Source organism: Syzygium oleosum, unplaced genomic scaffold (genome assembly GCF_021117445.2).
Source record: "Syzygium oleosum isolate NSW1041296 unplaced genomic scaffold, Sole_v2.1 Sole_v2.01, whole genome shotgun sequence".
Taxonomy (NCBI): domain Eukaryota; kingdom Viridiplantae; phylum Streptophyta; class Magnoliopsida; order Myrtales; family Myrtaceae; genus Syzygium; species Syzygium oleosum.
The window spans coordinates 583,845-610,575 of NW_026607485.1; the positions used below are offsets into that span (position 1 = coordinate 583,845).

General features: G+C 40.3%; 2 protein-coding genes and 1 pseudogene across 4 annotated transcripts; all 3 read right to left on the reverse strand.

Moving 5' to 3' along the window:
• LOC115664843 (histone H3.2-like) lies at nucleotides 1–2,082 on the reverse strand (annotated as a pseudogene).
• On the reverse strand, nucleotides 2,002–5,219 carry LOC115675634 (uncharacterized). 3 transcript variants are annotated; one of them, XM_056319412.1, is made up of 4 exons: nucleotides 3,800–5,219; nucleotides 2,729–3,715; nucleotides 2,522–2,656; nucleotides 2,002–2,305 (listed from the first exon to the last, which is right to left on the reverse strand). In XM_056319412.1, exons 1-4 carry the CDS (start codon nucleotides 4,571–4,573, stop codon nucleotides 2,183–2,185), a joined length of 2,019 nt encoding a protein of 672 aa, XP_056175387.1. In that variant the 5' UTR covers nucleotides 4,574–5,219; the 3' UTR covers nucleotides 2,002–2,182. The 3 variants fall into 3 exon arrangements, with proteins under 3 accessions (XP_056175387.1, XP_056175384.1, XP_056175380.1); XM_056319409.1 differs by having other exon boundaries at nucleotides 2,002–2,442; XM_056319405.1 differs by having other exon boundaries at nucleotides 2,002–2,442; nucleotides 2,522–3,715.
• On the reverse strand, nucleotides 4,576–24,862 carry LOC115664953 (disease resistance protein Roq1-like). The gene is made up of 8 exons (XM_056315761.1): nucleotides 24,390–24,862; nucleotides 23,569–23,767; nucleotides 22,274–22,555; nucleotides 19,997–20,851; nucleotides 18,232–18,741; nucleotides 5,156–5,266; nucleotides 4,652–5,047; nucleotides 4,576–4,593 (listed from the first exon to the last, which is right to left on the reverse strand). Exons 1-8 carry the CDS (start codon nucleotides 24,860–24,862, stop codon nucleotides 4,576–4,578), a joined length of 2,844 nt encoding a protein of 947 aa, XP_056171736.1.
• Between the last annotated feature and the right edge of the window lie 1,869 nt (nucleotides 24,863–26,731).

Here is a 26,731-nt window from a genome sequence, read left to right on the forward strand (position 1 = left end):
TCAAAGAAAGCGAAGCAAACCCACGTTCCATTAATGCCCAAAGATGTACATCTACATAACAACGATTCAAAGTCTCCATAATCAAGCCTACAACCAAACACCCTCCAACATGACAAAGATCTAACCACATTCCCCTTTATAACTAAGCCCTCTCTCCCCGGATCCTTCTGGCGAGCTGGATGTCCTTGGGCATGATCGTGACCCGCTTGGCGTGGAAGGCGCACAGGTTGGTGACCTCGAATAGCCCGATGAGGTACGCCTCCACCGCCTCTTGGAGGGCGGCGATGGCACTGCTCTGGAACCGGAGGTCGGTCTTGAAGTCCTGGACGATCTCCCGCACCAGCCGCTGGAAGGGCAGCTTCCGGATCAGCAGCTCCATGCTCTTGTGGTACTTCTGTATCTCCCTTAGCAAGGCCCGTCCCAGGCCTGAACCTATGCGGCTTCTTCACCCCGCCAGTCACCGAGGCCGACTTCCGGGCCGCCTTGGTGGCCAACTGCTTCCACGGGGCCTTGCCGCCGGTGGACTTCCGGGCCGTATGCTTCGTGCGGGCCTTGCCGATCAGCAAGTTTTCCTTCTTCCCTTTTCTCTGGGTATTGAATTTTCTCGGGAAAATTGAGAGAGAAAGCGGGTTGAATCTGGTGGTTTCTTGCGAGCGGAGGAAAATATATAAAGGAGGAAGGAAGAAGAAGAGAGCGAGGCGGGAGAGGGAAAAAGTTTTGGGATTTTGAAAATGTTTCGGAGGAGAGGGGAGGAGATCCGGCTGTTGGATTGCAGGTGGATTGGACGGGCGAGATTCGTTCGTGGTTGGAGTCACGCGGATCACAATCCGCGAGGACGGTGGAGCGCCCAATGGGGGATGCGCCTGGATGGAAGCATCGCACAGGGTGTGGGCGTGTTTTTTTTTAGGGTTAATACCACGAAAAACCCCAAACTAGTACACTTGTGACAATTTTACCCCAAACTAATTTTTTGACCACCAAAAACCCCAAACTGGTACACCTGTGACAATTTTACCCTCCGTTAACTTCCGTCAAATTTTTCCGTTAAATTTGCTGACGTGGACGACGCTCCGTGACGTGGCATGGTGACGTGGCAGGTTGATGTGGAAATTCATAGGTTTGATACCACAAAAAATCCCAAACTGGTATATATGTGATAAATTTACCCCAAACTGGTACACACGTGACAAATTTACCCCAAACTGGTACACATGTGACAAATTTACCCCAAACTGGTATACTTATGACAAATTTACTCCGAACTAATTTTTTCGATCACCAAAAATCCAAAACTAGTACACATGTGACAAATATACCCTCCATCAATTTTTTCGAATTTGACCGAGTTGTGATGTGCAGTCGAGTTTATTTTCCAGATTACTCTAACATTGCCTTTATATCATCAATACTAGAAATTATTTCTTTCTATTGGAATCATTATTAGAAGACTATTGGAAGCCTGCCAAATGCAGCACTTCGTTCTTGTGCCGCAGAAGATGCCTTTTAACTAAAAGACAGATTGTATGCGCAGATATACAAATGAAGTACTATTTTACATAATGAGCCAGAAGCAATAGACTTGTCTAGATATAAAAGAAAACTTAAGATGCAAATATCGCAGAGAAGTCCAAATTAGGATATTAACCTATTCTAGCAGCTGTGGAACCATAAATCAATTTCAATAGTATTTATCATCAAAATGGGCGGAGAGAGAGAGAGAGTCCCTTCCAGCATACAAACCATATGCGATTGACCAAATTCATCATCACAATGCAAATAACATCATCCACACAAAATGGAGAGTACGTAACTAAAACCACGGATCAATATATACTTGAACAAGCTTTACAAATGAGCCTTTACCAGACTTGAACAAGCTTTACAAAATACCCTTTACCAGATTTCAACAAGCTTTACAAAATAGCCTTTATACCAGACTTCAGCAAGCTTTACAAACAAAATAGCCTTTACACTAGACTTCAGCAAACTTTACAAACAAAATAGCCTTTACACCAGACATCCAACCAGCCAACTAGCCAAAAAAGGCACAATCCACACCAGACAGCAGAGGTCCAAAAGCATGTTCTATATCACAACCATCCAAAAAAAGTGAATATATACTAGACTTGAACAAGCTTTACAGAACAAGCTTTACACCAAACATCCAACTCTCCCCACAGGTTCATTGCCTTGCTTCACTTTGAGATTGTTGAGTTTGAGAGGGTCCAAAAACTTGGCTTGAAATATCCACTGTATGATTTGCACCACCTTGATGAATTTTTTGTACTATGTTACTACCAGGCATCTAAAAATGACGGAAAAAACATAATGTTATTATGCTAATCATAGTAGATTAAAAAATCCTCAACAAAATAAAATGTTCACCCTTAAATGTGAGTTTCTAGTGGCTTCAGATACATAAAATCCATATCCTTGTAGAACCTATAAGAAGACAAACCATATTAACATTTTACTTTGGCATCATCAAAAACCATATGAATTGTATTGGTGGACCACTCACCCTCCTCTTCTCAAATCTGACAATATTTGATTGTGCTCTTACAGATCCAGATGTGGTACTTTCACTTTGTTTGTTAGATGCCCCTTCTTCAATGGTTGGTTTCTTTGGATGCTTCCTTGGCCTACCTCTTTTGCCCTGTATAATAGACATATATAAGAAAGGTATTTTAAGGGAAAGTGTATCACATTTGTGTTTGAATTTCCTTACCGTTAGTTTGATCTCTAAAGGTGCCGAAGGTTGGGGGCATGTTGTCTTGTTGTGTCCAATACCATGACAATTGGAGCATTTCATGGTAATACCGGATTTAGATATTTTAGTAGGATCGGTGTTGGTGACCCTTGGCTTCCTTATTCTTTTGCTTTTCTCATCCTTTTTCGTCTCACCATTGGGTCTCTTCCTGTCTTTCTTAGGCCTCCCCGGAAGCTTTCTGAATGGCGGAGGCAATAAAGGCTCTTCACTAGTCTTTGGCCACATCTTCCTTCCATTCAAGGTAGGTAATGCAAATTGGTAGCAACGCTTGTACGCATCTTTCTTGAAAGATTCAGCTACATAATCATTTACATTACACTTAATGAAGTTGATGCACGAGATAGCATGGTTACATGGTATCCCCGATATATCCCACTGTCTGCAAGTACATGTCTTCTCATTCAGATCAACCATAAACGTGTCATCATTTACTTCAACTTCGAATCTGGAAGCCGTAGATGGCCTTGGAATGCAAAACCTAGACTTCATTTTTTCCTCCTCAATCTTCAATCTGATTCTTGGACAAATCTCATCTCTTGAACCAATCATTAATTGGCTTTTCTCGTACATTCTTACCATAAGTAATTTTCTTATGCCCTCTAACATATCAACAATGGGACATTCCCTTTCTCTGCATATATATGCATTGAATGTCTCACTCAAATTATTCTCGATAGCATTGCAATTTCGTCCACACTTGATAAATGCCCTGCAAAAGTGTTCTGGACCCTGTCTCATGAAGTCTTCATATGCATGAACAGACTCTTCCTTCATTTCTTTTATCGCTATGTTGAAATCGGCCTCATATGTCGAATATGCAGCTCTCCAAAAGCAATTCCTAAATGTTTCTCCCTTGTATAGTTTTTTCCAGTTAGCATAAATGTGCCGAGCACAATTCCTATGCTCTGCTCGCGGAGAGAGTTTAGAAACTGCATTGAGAAGACCCTGCAACACGTTATTTAACATGCGAATAAGTTAGTCTATAAACAAAAAAATACTTCTATTAGTAAAGCTTGTGCACAACCTTACCTTTTGTTGATCACTCATGAAGGTCCAGCCAAGACCTTGTCCCACATTCAAGTCTTTCACTAGTAGCTTGAGGAACCAAGTCCAAGATTCTTCGGTTTCAGCTTCAACCACAGCCCATGCAATTGGAAACATTTGGTTATTTCCATCTCTACCAGTAGCACAGAGCAACATCCCTCTAATTAAAGTCTCCGTAAAGCATCCATCCAATCCAATTACTCGCCTACAGCCTGCTAGAAAACCCTCTTTCAGTTCTTTGAAGCCCACATAGAATCTCTTGAACGTATTATATCGTCCAACTTCCAAGTCAAATGTGCTGTTCGGACTACATCGAATCAACTCAGCCTTATAAGAGTGCAACAACTTGTATTGCTCAACAAATGGACCTCTAATGATCTCAATAGCTCTATTAATCGCTCTATAACAAGTCCTCTTATTTAGTGTCAGTGCCCACATCTCCATTGCATCTGCCTGCATTTGTGACGTTGTATACTTCAAGTTAGCTCTAATTTTAGGCAAGAACTGCTCCGCAAGCCATACATACGTTGCATTCTTATTTCTCATGCTCCTAGGGCAAGTGTGTTCATTTCCAACAGTTTTTATGATAAAAGTCTTCTCACTTTGCATCCAGCTAGCAAAAACTCTCCATTCACAGCCATTCATACACCTACCATCCATTTTTGTCTCTTCACTCTTCTTCCATCCAATGTCAAATCCATTCATGATTGCATAAAGTTGCACAGCTTTCTTGAATTGAGCACGTGAGGCAAATCTCATTCCTACTTTAAACTGTATTTCTTTATGATCCCATTTGGGGTCATATCTAATGATTTTCGGTCTTCCTTGGTCACAGACTTCTTCATCTCCATCAGAGTTAGGAGGGCTCAAATTTTCATCCCGTTCTTCTAGATCAATGTCTCCATCATTTTCACCTTCCTCCTCATTTTCAAGAATGTTAACGGGAACTATATCAATGATAGTAGCAGCAGCTGCTGCTGCATCATCATCAGCCTCTCTTCTTATTTGCCTTGCAAGAAAGAAATCCTCATTACCACCATCGAGAATGAAGTCATCGTCACTTAAAGATAATGTACCAGGATCTTGTTCTGATTCACTATCCCTATCGCTATTATCGCCACTGGTAGAAGAACCATTACCATCACCAAGAGCTGCTCCTTCAATATATACTTCAATAACACCAAAAGTCAATCCTAGACCCACCAATTCTAGCACTTGATCATCACCAGAAATCTGCACAAGACCACTTCTCAACGAATTCCCGGGAATTAGGTACCACAACTTTTCGACTTAATATCCTAGACCAATAACAGCCTTAACAATTGTGTTATAGTTCACTACCATTGACTTACAACGATGGAGATATTCTACATGGCGGCCTGTGTACTTTGTGATGTTTCCAAACTCTATAACTCCACCCAGGTTAAGTGCAATTGTAAAATCCTTAGACATCTGCAAGAGAAAAACAAACAAACAAATTATTTTGTAATAACCTCTCACAGATAACTAGCAAAGATGGGATGATCAAGTTCGACATACGAGATGAGAAGGTCGAGTTCGACAAACAAGAAGCTTGATATTTTTCGAGTTCTACATACAAGCCAAAAAAGTAAACTATCATAAGACATGTAGAATCACACTCAAAGGACACCCGAAATCAGTGACAAACTTAAGTGAATTTGGTTCTGGCATTTCATCGGGCATGTGGTGTACGAGTCAATCATACCATTCACATGCAAGTTTCATGTTAAAAGTTTCGACACACGTACGATTCTAAGGTTGGAAAGATCACGTAACGCTAACAGGGACACGAGGACATGAACCAACTTACCTACATAGCAAGAGGAATACGTAAGCGTACGAAGAAACTCGCGGACAAGCAATAAATCATGTAGGGCCGAGACATAGAAACATAAGACCGAGTTTGACACAAACCGAAAACAAGTGAAGCAACCAGATATGCAATCAGAAGGTTATGGCTGAGGATCCAACGAAAAAGACAGAGAGGAGGTCCCCTCGGAAACATAGTGCCTCGAACGCGACGTGGAACAGAGGGCTATCATTTTCCTACCTCGACAAGATGAAAACTATGACATAAGCCCAAGATCGCGACCAAGCTAGGTGGAAGTGGCCATAGGAAGAAGGGGGTTTGTCGAAGGGAATGTCAGAGGAGAAGAACTGATCTGTCGCTAGGGTTTGTTTTGTGTTATAATGAAGAAAGAACGTGATCTAATTGAAGAAATATCAATCAAGTTATTATTATTTTGAAAAAAAACTAAGTTATTTCCATGTGGCTCTCCACGTGGCTTGCCACGTCATCAAGCGTCATCCACGTCAGCAAATTTAACGGGAGAAATTGACGGAGGGTAAAATTGTCACAAGTGTATCAGTTTAGGGTTTTTGGTGGTCAAAAAATTAGTTTGGGGTAAAATTGTCACAAGTATACCAGTTTGGGGTTTTTCATGGTATTAACTCTTTTTTTTATTGGGTCGGAGCGGGATTTTTCTTTTGGGGTGTGGAATTTTTGACCGGCGAAAAGGTTATCCTCTCTCTTCAGTAAAGGGGAAAATTTGAAAATTATTCGGCATTAAACGATGAAGAGAATATTAAAAATTTTTATTGCAAGAGAAATGCTATGTCAAAAAACTCCACAACATCTTTTAAGATAATTTTTAAAAAAAATTAAAGAACGAGAGATAGAGGGATTGGGTTCGCCACGTCGACGGTGTTGTGTCCCTTGAAAGCATGGCATGGGCATCCGCCATGACTAGCCATTGTCTGGAGCGGAGTCGCCATCGGTCACCATCGAGGGAGAGGGAGGGCGGGATGCGAGATGGTGGGGGGTCGAGCAACCCTAGTTATGGTCCGACGCGGTCACCGCAACTCTTGTTAATTAGGTAGCACCGCCCCGTCGACAACAACTTGCGAGTTTTACAAAATTGGCGTAGCGATGCTTCTGATAAGGTTCAGATCAATTTTGGCTCACATACGTCGAACGTATATTGCTAAGTTTAATGCTCTTCCAAATTCCCTTCCCTTCAACGATGGTAAGCATTAGCTGATTCAACCACCTTGGGGTTCCAAGACTAGCCGGTCCGATCCAGTCCAAGAACCGGGAACCGACCCGGGAGGACCGGTTCCTAGTTTCTAGGACCAGGGACCAGACCGGCTAGAAAAATTTGAGTAAAGGCAAGAAGGAATTGGGAAATTAGATTAGGCTTTCTATTTTTTTCAAAATTTTTAAAAAGTAAATAAATATATTTATGAAAAAATTAGAAAAATATATATATTTATGAGTCCGGTCCGGTTCCCACCCTAAAACCAGGAACCGGACAGCCCAGAAACCGGTTCCACTTTTAAGAACCGGGAACCGGATCGATATTCTCGAGAACCAGACCAAACCGGTCAGTCCGGTCCGATCCTGATTTAGGCGGTCCATCTTGCTCACCCCTACAACCACCTACTGTTTTTTTGGGAGTGGGAATGGATGGTAGCAACGGCTAATGAATGGATTTGGACAAACATTAGTAGGTGAAAGAACATTTTCTTATGTACACTTTAGTATTCATTTTGGTCATGTCGTCAATTACTCAATATAACTTGGTCGTGTTCTTTTAGGGTGACACTCGTTGGGGATGAAAGCAGGAAAGATTTGGGTTCCCGTTAATTTTCTTTTATTATCCATCTCCAACCTGTTATGAGTTTTTGATGTTTTATCACAAACCCGTCTAGGATTCTCATCGGTTATCTGCAATCGTTTCATTGTATTTCATAATAAAACGATAATCTTATGTTCAATATATAACGAGCAATCTTAAATTTGCAAACACGACTGTCTATTCAAAACTCGTGCATTGTAAATATTTAAATAAAAAGCTACAAAATCTCAAGATATAAGATTGAAAGCTTAAGATTCACAATCATAAAATCTATGATCCAACAACTAATAATTAGAAGTTAGGCACGAATGGTGGCTGTCGTTGAAAAATGTTGTTTTGCACTAAAATTTGTCTCCAGCGTTCACAAATTTGTATGAGTAACCTTAAGAGTTTTAATTTGAGTAATTTTTTTTCGTCGCAAATTAGTGACGAATTCAGTTTTCATCGCAAATTCCGTCGCTAATTTGCGAACGATTTTTTTTTCATCGCAAATTAGCGACGAATTTAATTTTCGTCGCAAATTCATTAGCGATGAATTTTTTTTTCGTTACAAATTAGCGACGAATTTAATTTTCATCGCAAATTCATTAGTGACAAATTTTTTTTTCGTCGCAAATTAGCGACGAATTTAATTTTCATCGCAAATTCATTAGCAACGAATTTTTTTTTCATCGCAAATTAGCGACGAATTTAATTTTCGTCGCAAATTCATTAGCAACGATTTTTTTTTCGTTCCAAATTAGCGACGAATATAATTTTTTTCGCAAATTCATTAGCGACGAATTTTTTTTTTGCCGCAGATTAGCGACAAATTTAATTTTTGTCGCAAATTCCGTTGCTAATTTGCGACGAAAATTATTTCGTCGCAAATTAGCGACGAATTTCATTTTCGTTGCAAATTCCATTGCAAATTAGCGACGAATAATTTGTTGTCGCAAATTAGCGACGAATTTAGTTTTCGTCGCAAATTAGCAACGAATAATTTTTCATCGGTAATTTTCCGTGGCTAAATCGTTATTTTTTTGTAGTGACAGTTGACTTTAAACTTACAATATTTTTCGCAAAACATCAAACCTTTTAGGAAAAGTAGTAGGGCAACAAAGTTACTCTAAAACAACCTGAGTTTCTGTCACGTCCCGAACCCCCATCGAGCTCGCGACATCCCCTACTCCGATCGAATTATTGCGACGTCCCAGGAACATCGCCGACCCAATCCCAAACATCGAAAACACATGTGGAAGCGAATATAAAACCCCTGACTATAAAGACAACGATTGGGTAGCTCAACCAGACAGTCAAATAACAACAACATTCATTTATGTACAACGCCATAGCACCGAACAAACAAACGTCATGTTACAACCAAATTTAATAAGCGAACATTCACAACCACCGACATAACAAAGAGATCAGGTGGCTTGGCTAACTTAACTTCACTATAGGTCGACCTATCTATCAAAAGGTTACTAGTCAGACCTATATTACACAGCCCCTAAAATACCCTAGGGAAACCTACTGGTCGTCCTCCTCCCAATCTGCTCCTGATCTTCTGGCTTGTACTCCGGAGGATCATTTGGATATTGCCTGCGGCTTCACTGAGGCACCATGGGCAGCTCTTCAAACTTCAAAAAGAGGAGGCGGGCCTCCTAGGTCTAAGGTTGGGGGTCTGAAAGTGGTGGTTATACAACCGTGAAATGAATTTCAATAAGTGTACAACCCCAAACCCCACATAGGTTCTCACGTACCGCCAGACGAGACACGCATAACACACAACAATCAACCAAAATAACAATCACATGCGATCCTACCTGGAACCCATCATGCACATTCCTGCACCTCAGATAATGATACAACCAACATGCCACAATAATGCATCACAACCGCGCGCATGCCTCGATTATAAGACAAAACCTACTTGGCACGTCCCATACCATGCCTAACAGATTTTACCCCATAATCGCGCACTACAATACGCGGTACAAACCACACTTGCACACGAACTCACACCACGCGTCAACTTTCTCAATTCTCTCACGTCTTGCCAAGTCCAACTCGTTCTCAACCTTTCCACCACTACCGCGCCCGCGTAAAACGCATCAGGCCAACGGTCTTCTGACCTCGTCAGGCATCGTCACCCCGTCGGGCCGGGCATCGTCACCTCGTCAGGGACGGCATCGTCCCGCGTAAACGAACACGCCTCAGGACGGAACCTTTCCAATCAATCCTACATTCCCGTACCTTTGTTCCACTCATACCACACATACCACACGATCACCCATGCTTGGCACACGAACTCAATGCGCAATCACACCATCACGCCTCATGGCCACACACTCTCGGCACACAATCACGCCACATTCAGCCCAAGACACAATCCAGAATCAACCAACAATCACAAACCATACAATTGCATATACGAACTCTAAAAATTCTAAATTTTGGATATATCATAAAAAACATCTTGATAAACATTTCTTATGAAGAACGCGAAATCCGGTTCAATCTCCAACCATGCCTTTTTGTCCCTCGAAATCAGACCAAAATCAGTTCGCTCTAACAGACTGTTTTGTCCTCAAAATACATTTCTTTCAACAGACAAATCACCTTGGAAAGCTTTGAAATTTTTATATGTTATAGAAAATAAAGTCACCAACAACTTTTGTGAAGGAAGTTTATTGAAAATAAATCTGGAAAATTTTATAAAAATTCGGTAAGACACGAAGGTCGGGATGAACAGTATTCCGGGCAGTTTTGATACGGTCCGAAAATGGGCTTTCGTGCGACCCAAATGGATTCCAAAAATTCCAAATTTAAAATATGTTATACTTCAAGATATTGGAAGCAACTTTCATGAAGAAAAATTTCTCAAATTCGGCCCCCAAAAGTTTCCAAAAAAATAGCAAACCGGACAGGTACAGTAGTCACGAATCCGAGAATCACACCAAACCTCACGGATTCAAACAATAATCATTCCATATCATCACGGCCCTATCCGAACCTCCCAAACTTCATATTTCCACCCCTCAATTCAGTCCACGACTACCGAACATCCAGCCTCACTCCAAGTCCCAAAACAACCACACAAATCACCTAAACCGAGCCCTAAACACGTCCTACAATACCCGAGGTCCTAGGGAGAGTTTAGGGAAGTCACTTACTTTGAAAAGGCGGACAAACGGGCTGGACAAGGGGCTGGAACAGCCGGCCCAGCAGCAGCAGCAGCAGCAGCGTCGCCGGCCTAGCTGGGTTCATGCACGGGAAGGGAGGGAAAAGAGAGAAAGCCAATCGGTGGGGTGAGGAGAGAGAGAGAGAGAGAGAGAGAATTTCGGGAGAGAGAGGGAGAAGGAGAAGTGGCCGGGGGAAATGGGGAATGAATGAGGGGAAAGACAAATATATTAATGGGTCAAAGAAGTTTGACCAACATTTTCATAATTCCTACTTTGCCCCTCAATACTTGGCCAATATTCATCCTCATCCAAAAAGCTAGGGGCAATTTAGTCCAAGGAGAAATGAATTATTGGGCTGAAATACACATAAATTAATCCTTAATTTAATCCCCAAATATCATCCAAAATTCGGAATACCCCAAATTAGGCCTAGGGGCAAAATGGTCATTTTTCCGGTCCCGAACCGAAATCCATTTTTTTGCAGAAATGGGTGGCCCCAAGGTTGGCCAAGCCAAAAACGTCATCGGCCGCTCAAAATTGTCACTTTCAAAATTCTCGATTCCCGGGCCCGAATTCTAAGAAATGACTAGAATCGAACAATCGCGACTTTAGCTTATCTCTTGCTAACAGGTGGCTCATTGGGATTACGCGCCCTCGACTCGTGACCGACACTAAGTCAAATCACGTTTAAGTTTGCTCGAACTAGGGCGACCTCGATTGTCATATAATTGCGAGAGTCTATCGCTAGTTCCCTTCGGACACGATCAATCAAATAGATCGGTCTCGGTTGGCCCAAAACATTTCCTCGTCAATCCTTATGGTCGAAGGTCGAACCAAGGTCGAGTTCTTTGGTCGTGCGAACTCAATCCCGTAATGGCCTTACCCCTAAGGTTAGCATCCCAAGAATGCGCGGTTCCGGGTGAGATCTCACTATAAGTGCATTAACCGAAATATTCATTTCATAAATCTCGAGAAAGGATAAAAAATTCAGATTGTTACAGTTTCATTTCAAAAACATCATCCTTTATAAATATTGAACATGATATGGTACTTGACAAGTTGTAAATAACGTGAATGAAGTTAGTATCCAATGGAACTCTTCCAATATTTGACAAACCATTCATATGCTGTCAGACTTTTTGCATAATAGATTATTTTTTCCCCTTATTAAAAAAAATCCATCAAGGCAGAGATATTAACATGCTCTGATACCAACTGTTAGAAAATTCTGATTTTGATGGATAAACAAAAACCATGTATAATCAGAATCGATTGCGAAATGTGAAGAATTATGTACTAACCTCTAGCCATTGATGAAATCGAGAATTGATAAATGGAGCTTTGATGATCGTCAATAGGTACTTCTAGCTAGATGTGTAAACTGTTCGGTTCGGTTCAAAAAAATCGAACCGAACTGAACCGTTAGTGGTAAACCATTGAACCGAATCGAATCTCGCTTGAACCAAATACGAACTGAATCTCGCTTGAACCGAACGGAAAAACCAGTTTGGTTCGGTTTGGTTTGGCTCAATTTTCGATTTTCGGTGTTCGATTTCTTCTTCTTTTTTTGTTTTTTTTCTTTTGCTTTTTATTCATATATAAATATTTTACTCATTCCCTTTTACTTTATTCTACTGCTTCCCCCTCTCTCTCCTCCAAAGAAGTCATCTCTTGGATCGAAGCTAGAACTCACTCTCTCTCTCTCTCCACACCCTTTAAACTCTCTCCCACATTGTGCCATTTCTTGTTTTGTTGTCACGCCCCGAACCCTACGAGCGCGCGATCATCTCTTCGTGGTCGTAATGTATGCGACATCCCAGGACTTGTCGCCGACCCAATCGAAACACTAACGAGTAATGCATGCGGAAGCAACCTCGAACTCTCCGTACAACATATAAACAATGGGATAGTAGAGAGACAAAGAATATACAACAACAAGACACTTTTATAAACATAACATCGATTACAACACATACATTTGCAAGCCTTCTACGAGGCCACTATCTACGAACCACGCACAACAACAAGGATCGGGTGGTTGGTAAGCTTAACTCCTCTACAAAAAGGGACACTCAAAAGATGGGGTAACTCGACCTATCCTCAATCCCCGTAGTATCCTGGCAACGTCTCCGGATCAATCACGATCGCGGGTCTCAAATGGTTTGGTTATACAACCATGAGAACACTTCTCAATAAGCAACTACCTAAGCCTCGCTTAGGCCAAAGCGTACTTCCGAACAATTCTAAACATGCAATACTGACATCCAACATGTCATAACAATCATAGGCACCCTTACCTCGCCTCAGCACATACGTGAGCCATGCACGTTAGAATATCGCCATAACATGGCAATTCGCTCCTCGAGCACATAATACAACCACATGACGTAAACAGCATAAAACGGTTATTAATCCAGACACGCTCAACAGCAACACAAGCACATTGCATTCCCCAATGCATAACACACGATTATAAATGTCCAGATTATTAACGGCCCCTCGGCCCACCGAACCCCCGCCGATCTTCTGGCATAACCAGGCATCGTCTCGCTACTTCGGCGACGGCAACGTCCAAAACCCCCGCCCAGACGGCATTCCACAAAGGAGGATCGATTCGGCCTCCACCACGATCGGCAACGTCTAGAACCCCCGCCTAGACGGCATCCGAACCCCCGTCGGGCATCGTCTAGAACCCCCACCTAGACGGAACGTGTCGTGACCATGCACACACTCAACAACCATTACCAATTCTTATCTTTATGAATTAACCAAATGCCAACTAAGTCTGCACTCATCAATTAAAAAGCCTCGCCTTTCTTTTGTAACAAAATCTCCGAAAAGTCCCCGAGAGAGAGAAAAACCGAGTATGCACTGAATCGGGGCCAAATTGAGCAGTTGTGCAGTGACCGAAATCCGTTTGAAATAAATAGTAAATCAACTCTAAAAATTCTGAAATTTGGATATGTTGTATAAAACATCTTGATAAAATTTTTTCATGAAGGACACAAAATCCAGTTCTCACTTTAAATGCTTCGTTTTGACACTCAAATCCGGACAGAATCCGGTTCGCTCGGACAGCCCCTCAGACCAACAAAATACACTCATTCAGTACTCAAATCACTTTGGAAAGCTCTGAAATTTTTATATGTCATAGACACGAATTTTCTTAAAAATTTTTTTGAAGGAAGTTTGTTGAAAAGAGGTCTGGAAAAATTTATAGAAAATCGGAAAGACCAGAAGGTCGGGTGAACAGTAAATCCGGCAGACTGAATACGGTCCAAAAATGGACTTGCGAATGACCCTAAATGATATCTAAAAATTCCATATTTAATATATGTCATACTTCAAGATGTTGTGAACAACTTTCATGAAGAACACTTTCACAAATTCGTCCCACAACAGTCACAGAGAAAATAGCAAAGACCAGCGACGCAGCAGCAACCTTATCGGAAATCAACCAACAAGTACCACCAAGCAAACCAAGCACAACCAGCTACTAAACCAACTATCCACAGCCCTTAAACCATCCCTAACATGTCCATTAGTCACCCCTTAGCCTAGTCAAGGATTAGGAAGCCACTTACTTGGAAAAACCCAAGAAATCCGAGCAAGAAATGAAAGAAATGGTGGTGCGGTGAGCAGCGGCGGTCTCCGGCGGTGAGCGGCGGCTTCCGGTGACCTGGACGGCGGCTGCTGGTCGGAACAAGGCTGAACAAGGGGCTGGTCTGGCAGGATGAAATGGAGAAGCCACAGAAGAAGCAGAACCAGAAACAGAAGTGAAGAAGAAAGAAGCGGAAGACACGAAGCCAAGAAGGAAAAGAAGAAAAGAAGAAAAAGAAGAAAAAGAGAGAGAGAGAGAGAGAGAGAGAGAGAGAGAGAGAGAGAGAGAGAGAGAGAGATTTTAAACATTATTCACCCAAATATTTTGTCCGTAATTTTCCTTTTTCCGCAATTCCGATCAACCCAATAATTGGCCACACTTTAACGAGACGACGTCCAATAAATTAGTTGTGGAAATCTTGAAACTTCGATACCCAATTCGGAGTCTAATTAATAGCCAAATTCAATCGAATGCGACTTTAGTGTATCTCGAACTAACGGGCGGCTTTTAGGAATTACGCGTATCGACTCGTGGCCGATTCGATATCGAGCCACATCTAAGTTTACTCGAGCCATGGCGACCTCGGTTGTCATGTAATTGCGAGGGTCAATCACTAGTTCCAAATGACGTGATCGTTCGGATTAGGTTTAAGATCGTTCGAAATTCATACAATGGCCAAGCGGAATCACCCGCTATCCAATTGCACGACATTTGCGAATCGTTCCATAACCATCCTTGAATCGGCCTTTAACGGTCCAAAATATTCCCTCGCCAATCCTTATGGTCGAAGTGTCAATCCATGGCCAAGTTCTTAGGTCCACGTACTCGATTCCTAGCTAGCCATTCCCTAACGGTTAGTCTACTCGAGAGTGATCAATTTCGAGCGAGATTTCACTGAAAGTGCATTAAAGAAATATTCATTTCATAAATTCCGAAAATGGGTCGAAATTCAGAATGTCACAGTTTCGGTTTCAAGAAGAGGAAGGAAAGCTGATAAGTTTAGTAGCTCCGGAGCTCTGACAGTGATTACCAAGGGACCATGGGTTGCGTCTCCTCTAACCTGCTGAGTCACGACAACGAGTTCTCTCCCATCAGGACCACCTCCGCCCTCGACCACCACATCGTCTCCCTCACCTCCACCACCTACGGTCTCCTCACCCTTGACCCATCCCAGCCCTCTGCCACCGCCGCTGCCACCACCACCATGCCGCCAACTCCTCTGCCACGGTTCACCCTCGAATCCATCTTTCCCTCCCCTCTCTCCAACCCCAAGTCGTTCCGGTCCGAATCCAGGCCTGTATTGTCACGCCTCGCACCCTACGAGCGCGCGATTATCCCGCGATGGTCAATCATTGAACGCGACGTCCCAGGACGCGTCGCCGACCCAACCCAAACATCAGAGATTAGGCACGCGCGGAAGCAAATAGAAACAACCCGGACAATTAATAATGACAAGGGGTAACAATAGCACAAAATAATAACTGTAATTCCTACACTTGGCAAATACATACAATACTCATCAAAAGGGACAATGGTTCGCGAACTTAACTCCTCTACAAAAGGGGAAACTCAAAATACGGGACACTCGACCCGTCCTCGATCTCCGAGATACCCTTAATGCGTACCCAGACAAGTCGTACATGCAAACTACCCCATAACATATAGAGTTCACATCATTACACTTACCTTGCCCTCGAATCACGAGCCAACCCTGCATATTAGTCCAAACAAGATAATGCAAGAATAGTTCATCATCATATCACGGTCACCCGGCACAACGGACCGCCGTCAACACGTCCCAAGTCCGTAGCCCTCCGATCAATCCGGGCTCAAATTCCAATGACCGACGTAAACACGTCCCGGTCCAACACACCTTTAACGGGCCACCGTCAACACGTCTCAAGCCCGAATCCATTTGGCACATCGGCCATTCATGCCTTCACATGGACCGCCGTCAACACGTCCTAACCCGAGACAAGTCAATAAAGTACCCAAAATACTAGGTAGGGTTTAGGAAGCCACTTACTAGATTTTGGCCCGGGAAAAGTCGGCTCGGGCCTAAAATGGCCCGAGTGAACAGTGTCTAGGCGCGCGGCGGCGAACGGCGGCGCGGTGGAAGACACGCGAGGAAACAAAAAATATTATTTGCAAACCGATGGTCCAAATTCAAAAAAATCTCAATTTTAAAACAATAACCGAGAGTGATCAGTTCCCGGGCGAGATTTTACTATAAGCACACTGACGAATTACACGTTTTATAAATCCCAACTATGGGCCGAAATTCGGAATGTCACATGTATGGTCCGACCCGACCCGGCCCGAGATCATCAACTCCCGGGAGCTCATGGCTGGCCTAGAGACCGATACCTCTCCTTGCTTTTTTCCGTTTCCAGTCTTTCCTCGGAATCAAGTGGCTCCTTTCTTCCTTCTTCTTCCCCTGTTTCTTGACGAGAAAATAAATGGAACTAGGGTTCCGACGGGTTCCGGCGAAATCAGCCGAGATGCGACTGGCAGGAGGGACCAAGGAGCTGCCGGAGAAGAGAGTCCTTGTTCTCGGTTCAGAGCCAGTTAGGGTTTGAGAGGGGTGAGAAAGAAGAGAGATTTTAATTTAAGTTGGCTTTTCAGTTCAGTTTGGTTAACCGAACCAAACTGAAATAACCCAAACCGCAAAAAAGCTACGACTAATTTTCCATGATCCGAACCGAAATGCACCAAATTTTCTGTTCAGTTCGGTTCGGTTCGTATTTCGATTCGATTTTTCGGTTCGGTTATGGCACCCCTACTTCTAGCCAATCACCCTCTCAACATCGATAGTGTGTTTTCTGATATTTTAAATCAGATAATTGGATTCGATGATAAGAGGGTTTAGCTTAGATAACCTATTTATATCCTCATTCATACTTTTATAGATAACTTCTTCTATCAATATAGTTATCTTGATATTGGGCGATCACCATAGTTATCACACACCTTAATGCGCTCAATAAACGTCGATGAAATTAATTAATGTAGACAATAATAAACTGAGTGTGGGATCACATTATTGATATTATAATTACAACACATAAAAGATATACCTTCTAGGGATTGTTACTGATTTTGCGGCGTGTAAGGTCGATTACCAATGAATTCACTTCCAGGCATCCACAGACTAAACTTAAGAAGAAACACTAATTCAATGTCTCTCGAACAAATTCAACCACACATTCTTCAAGTTCCTGTGCAATTGTAACATTATATGAATCGAATTCAAAATCCAGCTCAAGTATTACACCAACTTAATACAATTCGGATGTGCCAGGTGTTATCTGATCCATAGCGATTTGCATGAAGCCCAAAACCACGGCTTCGGCTAGCGGTGGTAGTCCGTTGCCTTCGCTTGCCAGTGTCTATCGCCGTCAGTTCACTAGGGACTCTGTTTTAGGAAGTGAACTTCTTCTGTTCGTTGCATCCATTGGCAGGTGGTGATCTTCCATTCGTCAGAGCTCAGTGGTGTCAGATGGAAAATGAGTAGTCGTGTCCGTGGAATGAGAAGTTTGCCTAGGGCCGAGAAAAGAGGATTTAACAAAAACAAAATAAAAAATATATATTATGATACTTAAAAAAAGAAAAGAGATAAAGAGAAAAAAGAATTACATAATTTTATTTAGGATATACAGTCAACTTGGGTAACAAGTTTTTTCGAGAAAGAAACGATAAGAACAAGAAGGAAGAAGACATTGTAATCAATATAGCTAAGTTCACTCACCTACAAATTTCTTCCTTAGCAAGTTTCCGTCATTCCAACTACAAATGCAAGTTTTTTAGTAGATCTATCATTCTCATCTCATTCTCATCTCCATCGGTCGAATTCGAAGTCAACATCGCCTTGATTCGCTTGCCTTGAGAGAGAATAAACTCATGTTTTCTCTTTGATCCTATTTGACTATGTTCCTTAGTACTCATTTGACCTTGCAAGCCTTTTTGTAGATCTGTTTTGATCGAACTAACTTGGTGCATAAGTGAACTCTTGACTTCTGAACCAGTTGAGTCATGACCAACCTCGTAGAGGAATACTGGATTGATTAGCTGATTGTCTTGAATCTCAACCTTTAAATTGTCCTCTAGTTGCTTGCATATTATTCGGAATCCCCACTTTTTCAAGTGCCTACTTGATACCATAAGGCTAAATTGTGTGTATCTCCCATCAATTTGACCAAAATTGACTACTCCCCACAGCTCAAATGGCATGAAATACTCAAGCCATGTATAATCTGAATTCAACTCAAAGGGTTTCCAATATGGTACATAGTCATTCCGACGTTCACCATCAACACGTGGTACAAGCTCAAAAGGGGGTCCATTTCTTTGTTCATCATTACCGAGAGCGACATAGAGAGCAAATCCAAGAAATTTGTCGTAGAGGTCCTCTGAAGCCATGAAAGATACGGAATCCTCTTCAATAGGGAGGATCCACTTTGGCATCTCTTTTTCAGACAGACAAACTGTGTAATGAAGATCCTGTTATAAAGATAGACCGTTAGAAAATACTGAGTTTGTTATTTGTACCTAAATAGAAAATTCAATTTGAGTTAGTAAGTAATCCTAGTCAATTCCACTTCGAACTGGAGCTCTATAAATGAGTAGAGATCCAGTGATCCTTATTTGCATTAATATACAAGTATCGTGATAGAAATCATTCCCATAAGAGTACAGTAGCCACCCCCATTTCAATGCATTTGGCTACACTGATTATTCAAGCCAATTACATATGCAACATTTTCCTTGTTATTGGTATCGTTAGTCTCAAATCATTGTCATATACTGATTATTTACGCCAAAATACAGACTATATGGTGCGACATTTTTCTTTCTTAGTTAACTTTTGTAATGTATTGGTTTTCATTTTGTACCATCCACATGATAACTGATTTAAAGAACGCTATTTGATATTATGTTTCACCATGTGATCTCCTTATCAATTAATGCCCATCTCAAAACGATTAATTAATAAAGTTTTTTTGGCTACATAATAACTATATTTCTTACGTAAATTACCTTTTATATATGGTAGTTTTCTGTGTAGGTTAATTATGCCGCTATGTTTTCTAACTTTATTTCTAACTATAGAAATGTATTTTTTAAGTTCTAGTCCTAGAGAACATAAATGTTATCTATTTAATTAACACCCTTTCATATTTCCTGTAACGAAATAAATGTTGAGGGAGGAAAATGGAGCCAACGATCGTGTGACACCCGACATAGCCACAGCACACTATTCTATTCAACTTTCCATTATTCTATTGACATGTCTTTAACCTTAAGGTTTCACAAGGAGTAAACATGTTTATCATCCTCAATCAAGTCCAGAGTTCAAATCACCACAAGGGTGCATTTTCTTTGTGCTACTCTCAGCAACATAAACCTACATGTCCTTGGTAATTACCTAGTGTTGGATTGTCCCATCTAATGAAGATTAGTTGGGTACTCAAAAAACTCTGGGATACCACATTGATATAAAGAAAAACCTCTTCCATTCTTTTGATAATTTCTCTTGGGAGAATGCCCATTGACATCAAACGTTTGACCTCGCTTTATATTTGTTTGCTTTTCTTAAGCCTCCACTTGCATTTTCTGCTATTGCAATATACATGCAATATACAAGCACACTATCCAGCATATACTCCACATCAATATATGAGAGAGAGAGAGAGAGAGAGAGAGAGAGAGAGAGAGAGAGAGAGAGAGAGAGAGAGAGAGAGAGAGAGAGAGTAACCTGGTTAAGTGGGGAAATATTAGCCTTGGTCAACCCTCTGTGGACAAATTCATGAACTAAAGTTAAATCTCCAGTTTCTTGCACAGATTCACAACCATCCGCCAGAAGATAATTCAAAAATGGTGGAAGCTCGGGCATCTCTTGTAATTGATGGCGTTTTCTAACATTCAAACGGGACATACGCTTACGCTTATTGATGGATGTAGGAATGCTAGTAATATTGTTCTTCCCCAAACTCAATTCTCTCAAGAAGGGAAAAAAGGAAAGATTCTCAAAAAATTCTATTTCGGACAGATTACATCCATAAAGGTCCAACCTGCGTAAATTTGAAAGTATGGTCTTCATGGACGAATCAGCTGAATCATCGTACTTTGGAAACCCGATAAAATTTGTGCAATGCTCAACTAGCAAGCTTTTAAGGTTTTGTAACTTATAAATGCTAGAGGGAAGACTTACTAGGTTCTTGCAAAAATTTAAATACATTGTCTCCAAAGAGACAAGATTCTCTATTGATGCAGGAAGTTCTTTAATAGCGGTCCCTCGTAAACGAAGCTCTTTCAAGGCTTCGAGTTTATTAGGAATATCAGGAAACCTTTCAAATTTTTTGCAATCACAAAGATCGAGAGCTTGCAGATTTTTGGACTTGAGCACATTTGGAAAAACACTAAGTTTAGAGCATTCCCTTAAATTCAACACTTGTAACTTGTCATGATATGCAATGGACTCGTGGGCTTCTACCAAGTTTTTGCAATTACGGAGATCCAATTCCTCGAGATTTGGAATACATGAGAGGTCAGGCATGCGAACCAGCGACTTGCAGTGACTGAAATTAATGTACTTCAAATTTTGGAAGTCCTACAAAAATAGTGAAACCAGCTTTGTTAGCATTTGGAAAGGGACAAAAAAGGGTGTTTGCATGATGATGTTGCTTCATTACATTTAAACCATGGAATTCCCGTTTGAGAATAGGTTACTAGTGAAGAATATCCGCTAGTGATCTTTTAAGAAATTACTACATTTTAGGTCTTCAATCATAAATATTAAGCATTTTGTTTATTTAATGTAGAGGTGATCTACTGCGGAGTCCACAAATAGGCCTATGTAAGTTGTTGTACATAGAGGGGGAGTCAAACTTGTGAAATGATGGTAATTTAATATCGGATGTCATTCACGTTATCCATGGTTTTTAAATATTGATGATTAATAATATCATAATTTATTTTAGGGGCTTAGGTTGATTGAGGGTTATAAAATTGGCTACACAGCACATCGGGGAGATTGGGTTTCTCGAGGAAAGGATATGTCACGAATACATATGCTTTAGCCACAACACTCTGCATGTGGAAGGAAGCAAGGAGCATCAGGAGATCAGGCAAGTTGGAACCTACTATTCAGGTTTCTGAGTAAACTTCTTAAACTATTAATTAACTTTTCATTCATATTACTATAAACTGATTTTGTGAGAATTAGATATTATATTGAGAAATTACTAAACATTTAGAAACTTTACCAGTAATTATACATATATATACACACACATTTTAACAAATCAGAGATAACTCTTATGATTTTGCATTTTAGATATTATTTTATTAATATATACATACACAATATAAAAAAATTCACACATTAAATTGTGTTAACAATTAGTAAATCAGAATAAATACCATTAAAAATCCCAAATCAGTACCCAGATTTCAAATTAATTTTCGTCTTACAAAAATCCTAAACTGGTACCAATATGATACATTTATCCCAAACTAATTTTTATATAACAAAAAATCACAAACCGGTACACCTCACCTAAATCTATCCTTCATTAGTTTAAAATAAAATTGTACCTCATGTCTTGCATGTGGCAATCATAAAATTCAAATGAAGTGTCATGTGACAAGCCTGAGAATGTGAGCCATATGACAAAACCATGCCATTTGACAATCATTAGCGAAATTTGTTGAATGCCATTTGCCACCATTTTGCTTAATGGTGGTGTTTTGGACCCTTTTGATCCATCAAGAGGCATAAAACAATGTGACCTCATCTCTCCTTATATTATTGTTCTTTAATATAAGGAGAGATGAGAGACCCTTTCGCTAATGATTAAAACGGAATATATGTCAAGACTGTGTTCTATCACAATGAAATTTCCCGAAATCAATAAAATTTAAAATTTGTTGAAGTTTTGCAAAGACAATGAAACCAACTTTGAGAAACATCCGGAAGAAAACACAAATTTCATATATTTAATTCAAAAGGGCTATGCAAGTATCTGCTCACCTTATATTGATTTGGCTGTACTGGGATATTATTGCATTTGCGCATATCAAGTCCCACTAATTTCTTTGGACCAGAGGAAAATTCTGGAATTCCAGGAGCACATCCAACCCATTGAAACCATCTTAGTGCATTAGGAAGACATATAGGACCATGGAAAGAATTATGCACATTGCGCATGATGAGCAATCTCAGCCCTCTCATTTTTGTAAAATCATTAGGGCCGATGTACATCTCTTTCAGCTTGGGTAGCTCCAACACTATGGCTTTTACTGCACAATCTCCCTGTATATAAAACAAGACTATATAGGTTTTGCATATTTAGTAAATAGAGTCAAAGTTAAAGGAGCAGAATTTCAATCATATTTGCAAACCTTGTCGCATGACAGAACATCAAGAACATCATTATACGACCATAGTCTACTGCGTCTCTTGGGATCATCGTAGCATTCTTGGTTCGTGATATCCATACCCATCAATTGAATCAAGTCGTGCGCTTGTATTTGTAGGATTCCTTCAAATCCGTGCTCCATCTTTATCAAGGATCTCTCAATGAGAATTTCTAATCCAATTGTTGCCTCCAAACCGCAACTATCGAGGACTTTCTTTACATACTCCCTATCCCACCCCTTAAAGAAGCAAGCAATGTGGAGAAAAATCTCTCTCTCATTTTTCTCTAGTCCATCATAACTTATTTTGAGCACATCATTAACAGTTTTGTTAGGAATTCTAGAAAGTTTATTCAGTGTACTTTCCCATACATCTTCTCTTCTACCACATAAGAAGGAACCCAGCACCTCAAGTGCTAAAGGAAGGCCTTTAGCATGATTTAGAACACTTTTCACTAGATTTGTTCTGATTTTCAATTTTTTGTGTGTCAGAAAAGCGTGCTTACTAAGTAGCTCATGAGCTTCACTATCATCCAGTGTTTTAACTTCATACACATGATCCTGATCTATCTCATGACAAGTTAGCAAATGTTTATCCCTTGTAGTAATGATGATCCTACTCCCATTACCAAACCACTCACCATTTCCTGCTAAAGCATTTAACTGGCCCAAGTCATCCACATCATCAAGGATGAGAAGAACTTTATTGTAGCGAAGTCTGCGTTGTATCATTTTAATACCTCCATCGACATTCGACACTTCTAATCTTTGCTGCAGTAATAACATATCCTTTAGTAATATTTCTTGCAAAGTAGCTAAACCCCTGCAACCTTTTGAAGTTTCTCGAACATTTGCTAGATAACATGAACCTTTAAATTGTCTATGAATAGCATTGTAAAGGGCTTTTGCCAAAGCTGTCTTCCCTATGCCTCCCTGTCCCCATATTCCCACCATGAGAACACCATCATCAGACTTGAGGTTTAACATTGATTTCAGCTTAACCACTTGGGAATCTATCCCAACCGGATGCTTAGCAACATGCAAAGGTGTTCGGTCTAGGTGAGTAGAGATCTCCTTCACAATTCCTTGTATGAGCTCTGGCTCATCTCTGACAAGCAGAAAAAGAAGTTGTAGCATCGTTTTAGCAATTGAATAAGAATTTAATGAGTAATCACCATCCAATAATGACAAAGCAGTGTGTCCCTTTTTCAGATAATTATAGCCAAAACAATATTTATTCTCACCGAGTCGAATTAGGACTCCAAGAGCTCTTTAAACCAATCAAAACAAATTCAGGGTTCAATATTTAGTCGCTTTTAAGTGATTCATGTTCTTTTGATTTATACATGACTATTTACTTACTTTTTCTTTTGAATGTTCTATGCGATTTATCTTCATGCTTAATAAAAAAGAGCTATTTCGAACTTTGAATGGTGGCTAAGATTTTGTTCGAAAACTAGTAAACACCTGAAGCACAATGTTATTGCCTTAGATGGACTGTACAAACTAATTATTTTGTATCTGGCGTTGCGAACTTTCTTACTCCTTCCAATGAAATGGGGTAAGTGCAATAACGCCAATTAACATATTATCCATCGGTAGATCAAGTTTTAACATTTTATACTTACAATCATGTGCGTGTCAATTCAATTTTTTTTTCACAAACAGTCTATATATTTACTTGTAAGGATTAGTTTCTTGCACAAAATATGAAACTCCACTCAACTTACCCATCATTTAAATGCCACCCGGACAAGTTACCGGCGTCAAAAAGAGCTTTCTTCCATCTCTTCACTTTCTCCGAATCCTTCCTGAACTTGGACTCATGCTTAGCCAGAGCTCTCCCGTAACTCTCTCTCCCCCCTCTCACTTCTCTTGGATCCACTTTATAAAAAAGTGGTAGAACGGTGAGGTCCTTTTGCTCCTTACACTCCATAATCTTCGCCAACTCTTCTAAGCACCATCGAGAGGAAGCGTAATCTTCCGAGAAAACAATAATTGCGATGCACGATTCTTCGATGGCCTCCATAAGCACCGGCGATATTTGATCTCCCTTCCTCAGTTCCTCTCTATCAATAAAAGTGTATATTCCATTTTGATCTAAAACTTTGTAGAGATGACTGACAAAGTTGTTGCGCAGATCCACGCCTCTGAAACTCAAGAAGACGTCGTATTTCCTTTTGGGTTTCGATGAAGAAGCCATTGGATGATGGAGTTTAACAATCGGCAGCGAGTGCTAGCTTAAGATTTGGTACAGTGTTTTACCAGGCTGTTCGTTCACCACTTGATCTTCTTGTTGAGTTATTCTTATACTAAGAGGACAGAGGTGCACAACTTTTCTTAGTAGTTTGGCAAACGGTGGGCTTAAGGATGGACCAAGACATCCAAAGGTGTGAACACATGGACTTCTTTTCACTGAAGACCGCGTGCCACCGCGTTATTCCGATTGTCTGGTCGACGCAAACTTCTCTGTGGCCGACAAGAGTAGTAAGTAGAGATCCGCACACTCGATTGTTGCACGGACCGACAAACAACTCTAGGGAGGTGGATTATAGTGATTTAGGTCATGGGCCCGCTGATAAAACCATCTTTGCTGGCTTCCTCGAAATTTCATCCCCAACTTCTGAGAAGTTGCTTTTTCCTTGCTGTATAATAATTTAACACATGACCTCTCCAGAGATATATCATTACACACACAATCAAGTGTACCAGCAAAAAATAATATTAGATCTATTAATAATAGCAGAACTTTTGGAAAGCATGGTACATAAATAAGGACCAAGATATGTAATAGGTATGAACACATGGACTTATTTTCACTGAAAACCGCATACCTGATTCGAGGAAATGGCATTGATCTGTTGAGTCTTCATTTTTCTTTTTGTAATTGAAGTACTTCACGTCATCAGGTTAGCTTTTTCCATAGGCTCACAAATAAATTGCTGGCTTCCACGAAAGGGCATTACTAATCTCCGAGAAGTTTTTTTTTCCTTTGCTTTCCTTTTTTCGAATGATCAGTAATAATTTGACATGTGACCACTCAAAAGATCTATAATTGTATGCACAACTAAGCATATAATAGGTCTAACCCTATTTCATTTTTTTATACGCACAATTACTAGCATGAACGCAAAGGCCTAGCTACCTTGAACACCCATAAAACATCTTCAAGTTCTAAGAACAAATTAAGTTTAAGCCTTGACCTGTAATAGCAATTTTGATATAGAGCAATTTGTATGCAGTAGCTCGATAGCTTTTACGATAATACGCTTCAAAAAATCTTTAATTTGGGCTGTGCATATATATAAATATATGGATGTCAAATCGTGTCACTTGGCGCAAATGTGACCATAGGGTTTCTTGACATGAGTGGTTGACACTGATATTTGTTGCCTACTATATGGTTTATGTTATTAATACATATTATGTGATGCATTGAATTATGGAGAATACATGGAATACTCATGTTATTTGAGAATATTTATTGGTATTACTTCCACAATGCATTATGTCAATACATATATATATAAAAACAGCATTAATCGTTTATTGATCTCATCGACATACCGATGATTGTCACTATTTTTTTGTCAAACGATGATTGTCAGTTGTTGATCTCTGATTTTGCTTGCTCCTTCTATTATTATTCTATGTCACAAGAACAAAGAAGACGATATGGGGGCATGTGGAGAGTGATATGATTATGAGGTGACCTAAACTGACATTTACCAAAGAAATTCTAAGAAATTGAGAGTTCATGTGAATTCCTGTAGAAAATGGTTTGGATATTTATAAGTTTTGTGAATACAAATTTTACCTGATGAACAATATGATATGAAGTTAAATTTATATGAGAAGGTTATCATTAAAGGCTTCATTCTTTATAGACCAGCTGGTCATTCCCTATAATTCCGGTATGAATTTGGAGTATGATGCATTTACTACTATTTTGTGAACCACTTCATTGAAAGAGTAACCATTGTAATTTATGGGGCATCTGGGAGAGAAGAAAGATATCCCAAAGCCTTACCAGTATTGATGCTGCTTATAAACATCTAATACAAGCTAGCAA

Bases quoted from the DNA above. Each gene is read 5' to 3' on its own strand.
- LOC115664953 (XM_056315761.1), bottom strand. From the start codon at position 24,862: ATGGCTTCTTCATCGAAACCCAAAAGGAAATACGACGTCTTCTTGAGT. The intron at 20,852-22,273 runs GTGAGCAGATAC...CTATTTTTGTAG, and splicing joins TACAGCCAAATCAATATAAG to GACTTCCAAAATTTGAAGTA. The intron at 5,267-18,231 runs GTTAGTTCGATC...TTTCTCTTGCAG, and splicing joins AGAGTTCACTTATGCACCAA to ATGTCTAAGGATTTTACAAT.
- LOC115675634 (XM_056319405.1), bottom strand. From the start codon at position 4,573: ATGAGATTTGCCTCACGTGCTCAATTCAAGAAAGCTGTGCAACTTTAT. The intron at 3,716-3,799 runs GTAAGGTTGTGC...AACGTGTTGCAG, and splicing joins TCATGAGTGATCAACAAAAG to GGTCTTCTCAATGCAGTTTC. The intron at 2,443-2,521 runs GTGAGTGGTCCA...GTCTTCTTATAG, and splicing joins TCAGATTTGAGAAGAGGAGG to GTTCTACAAGGATATGGATT.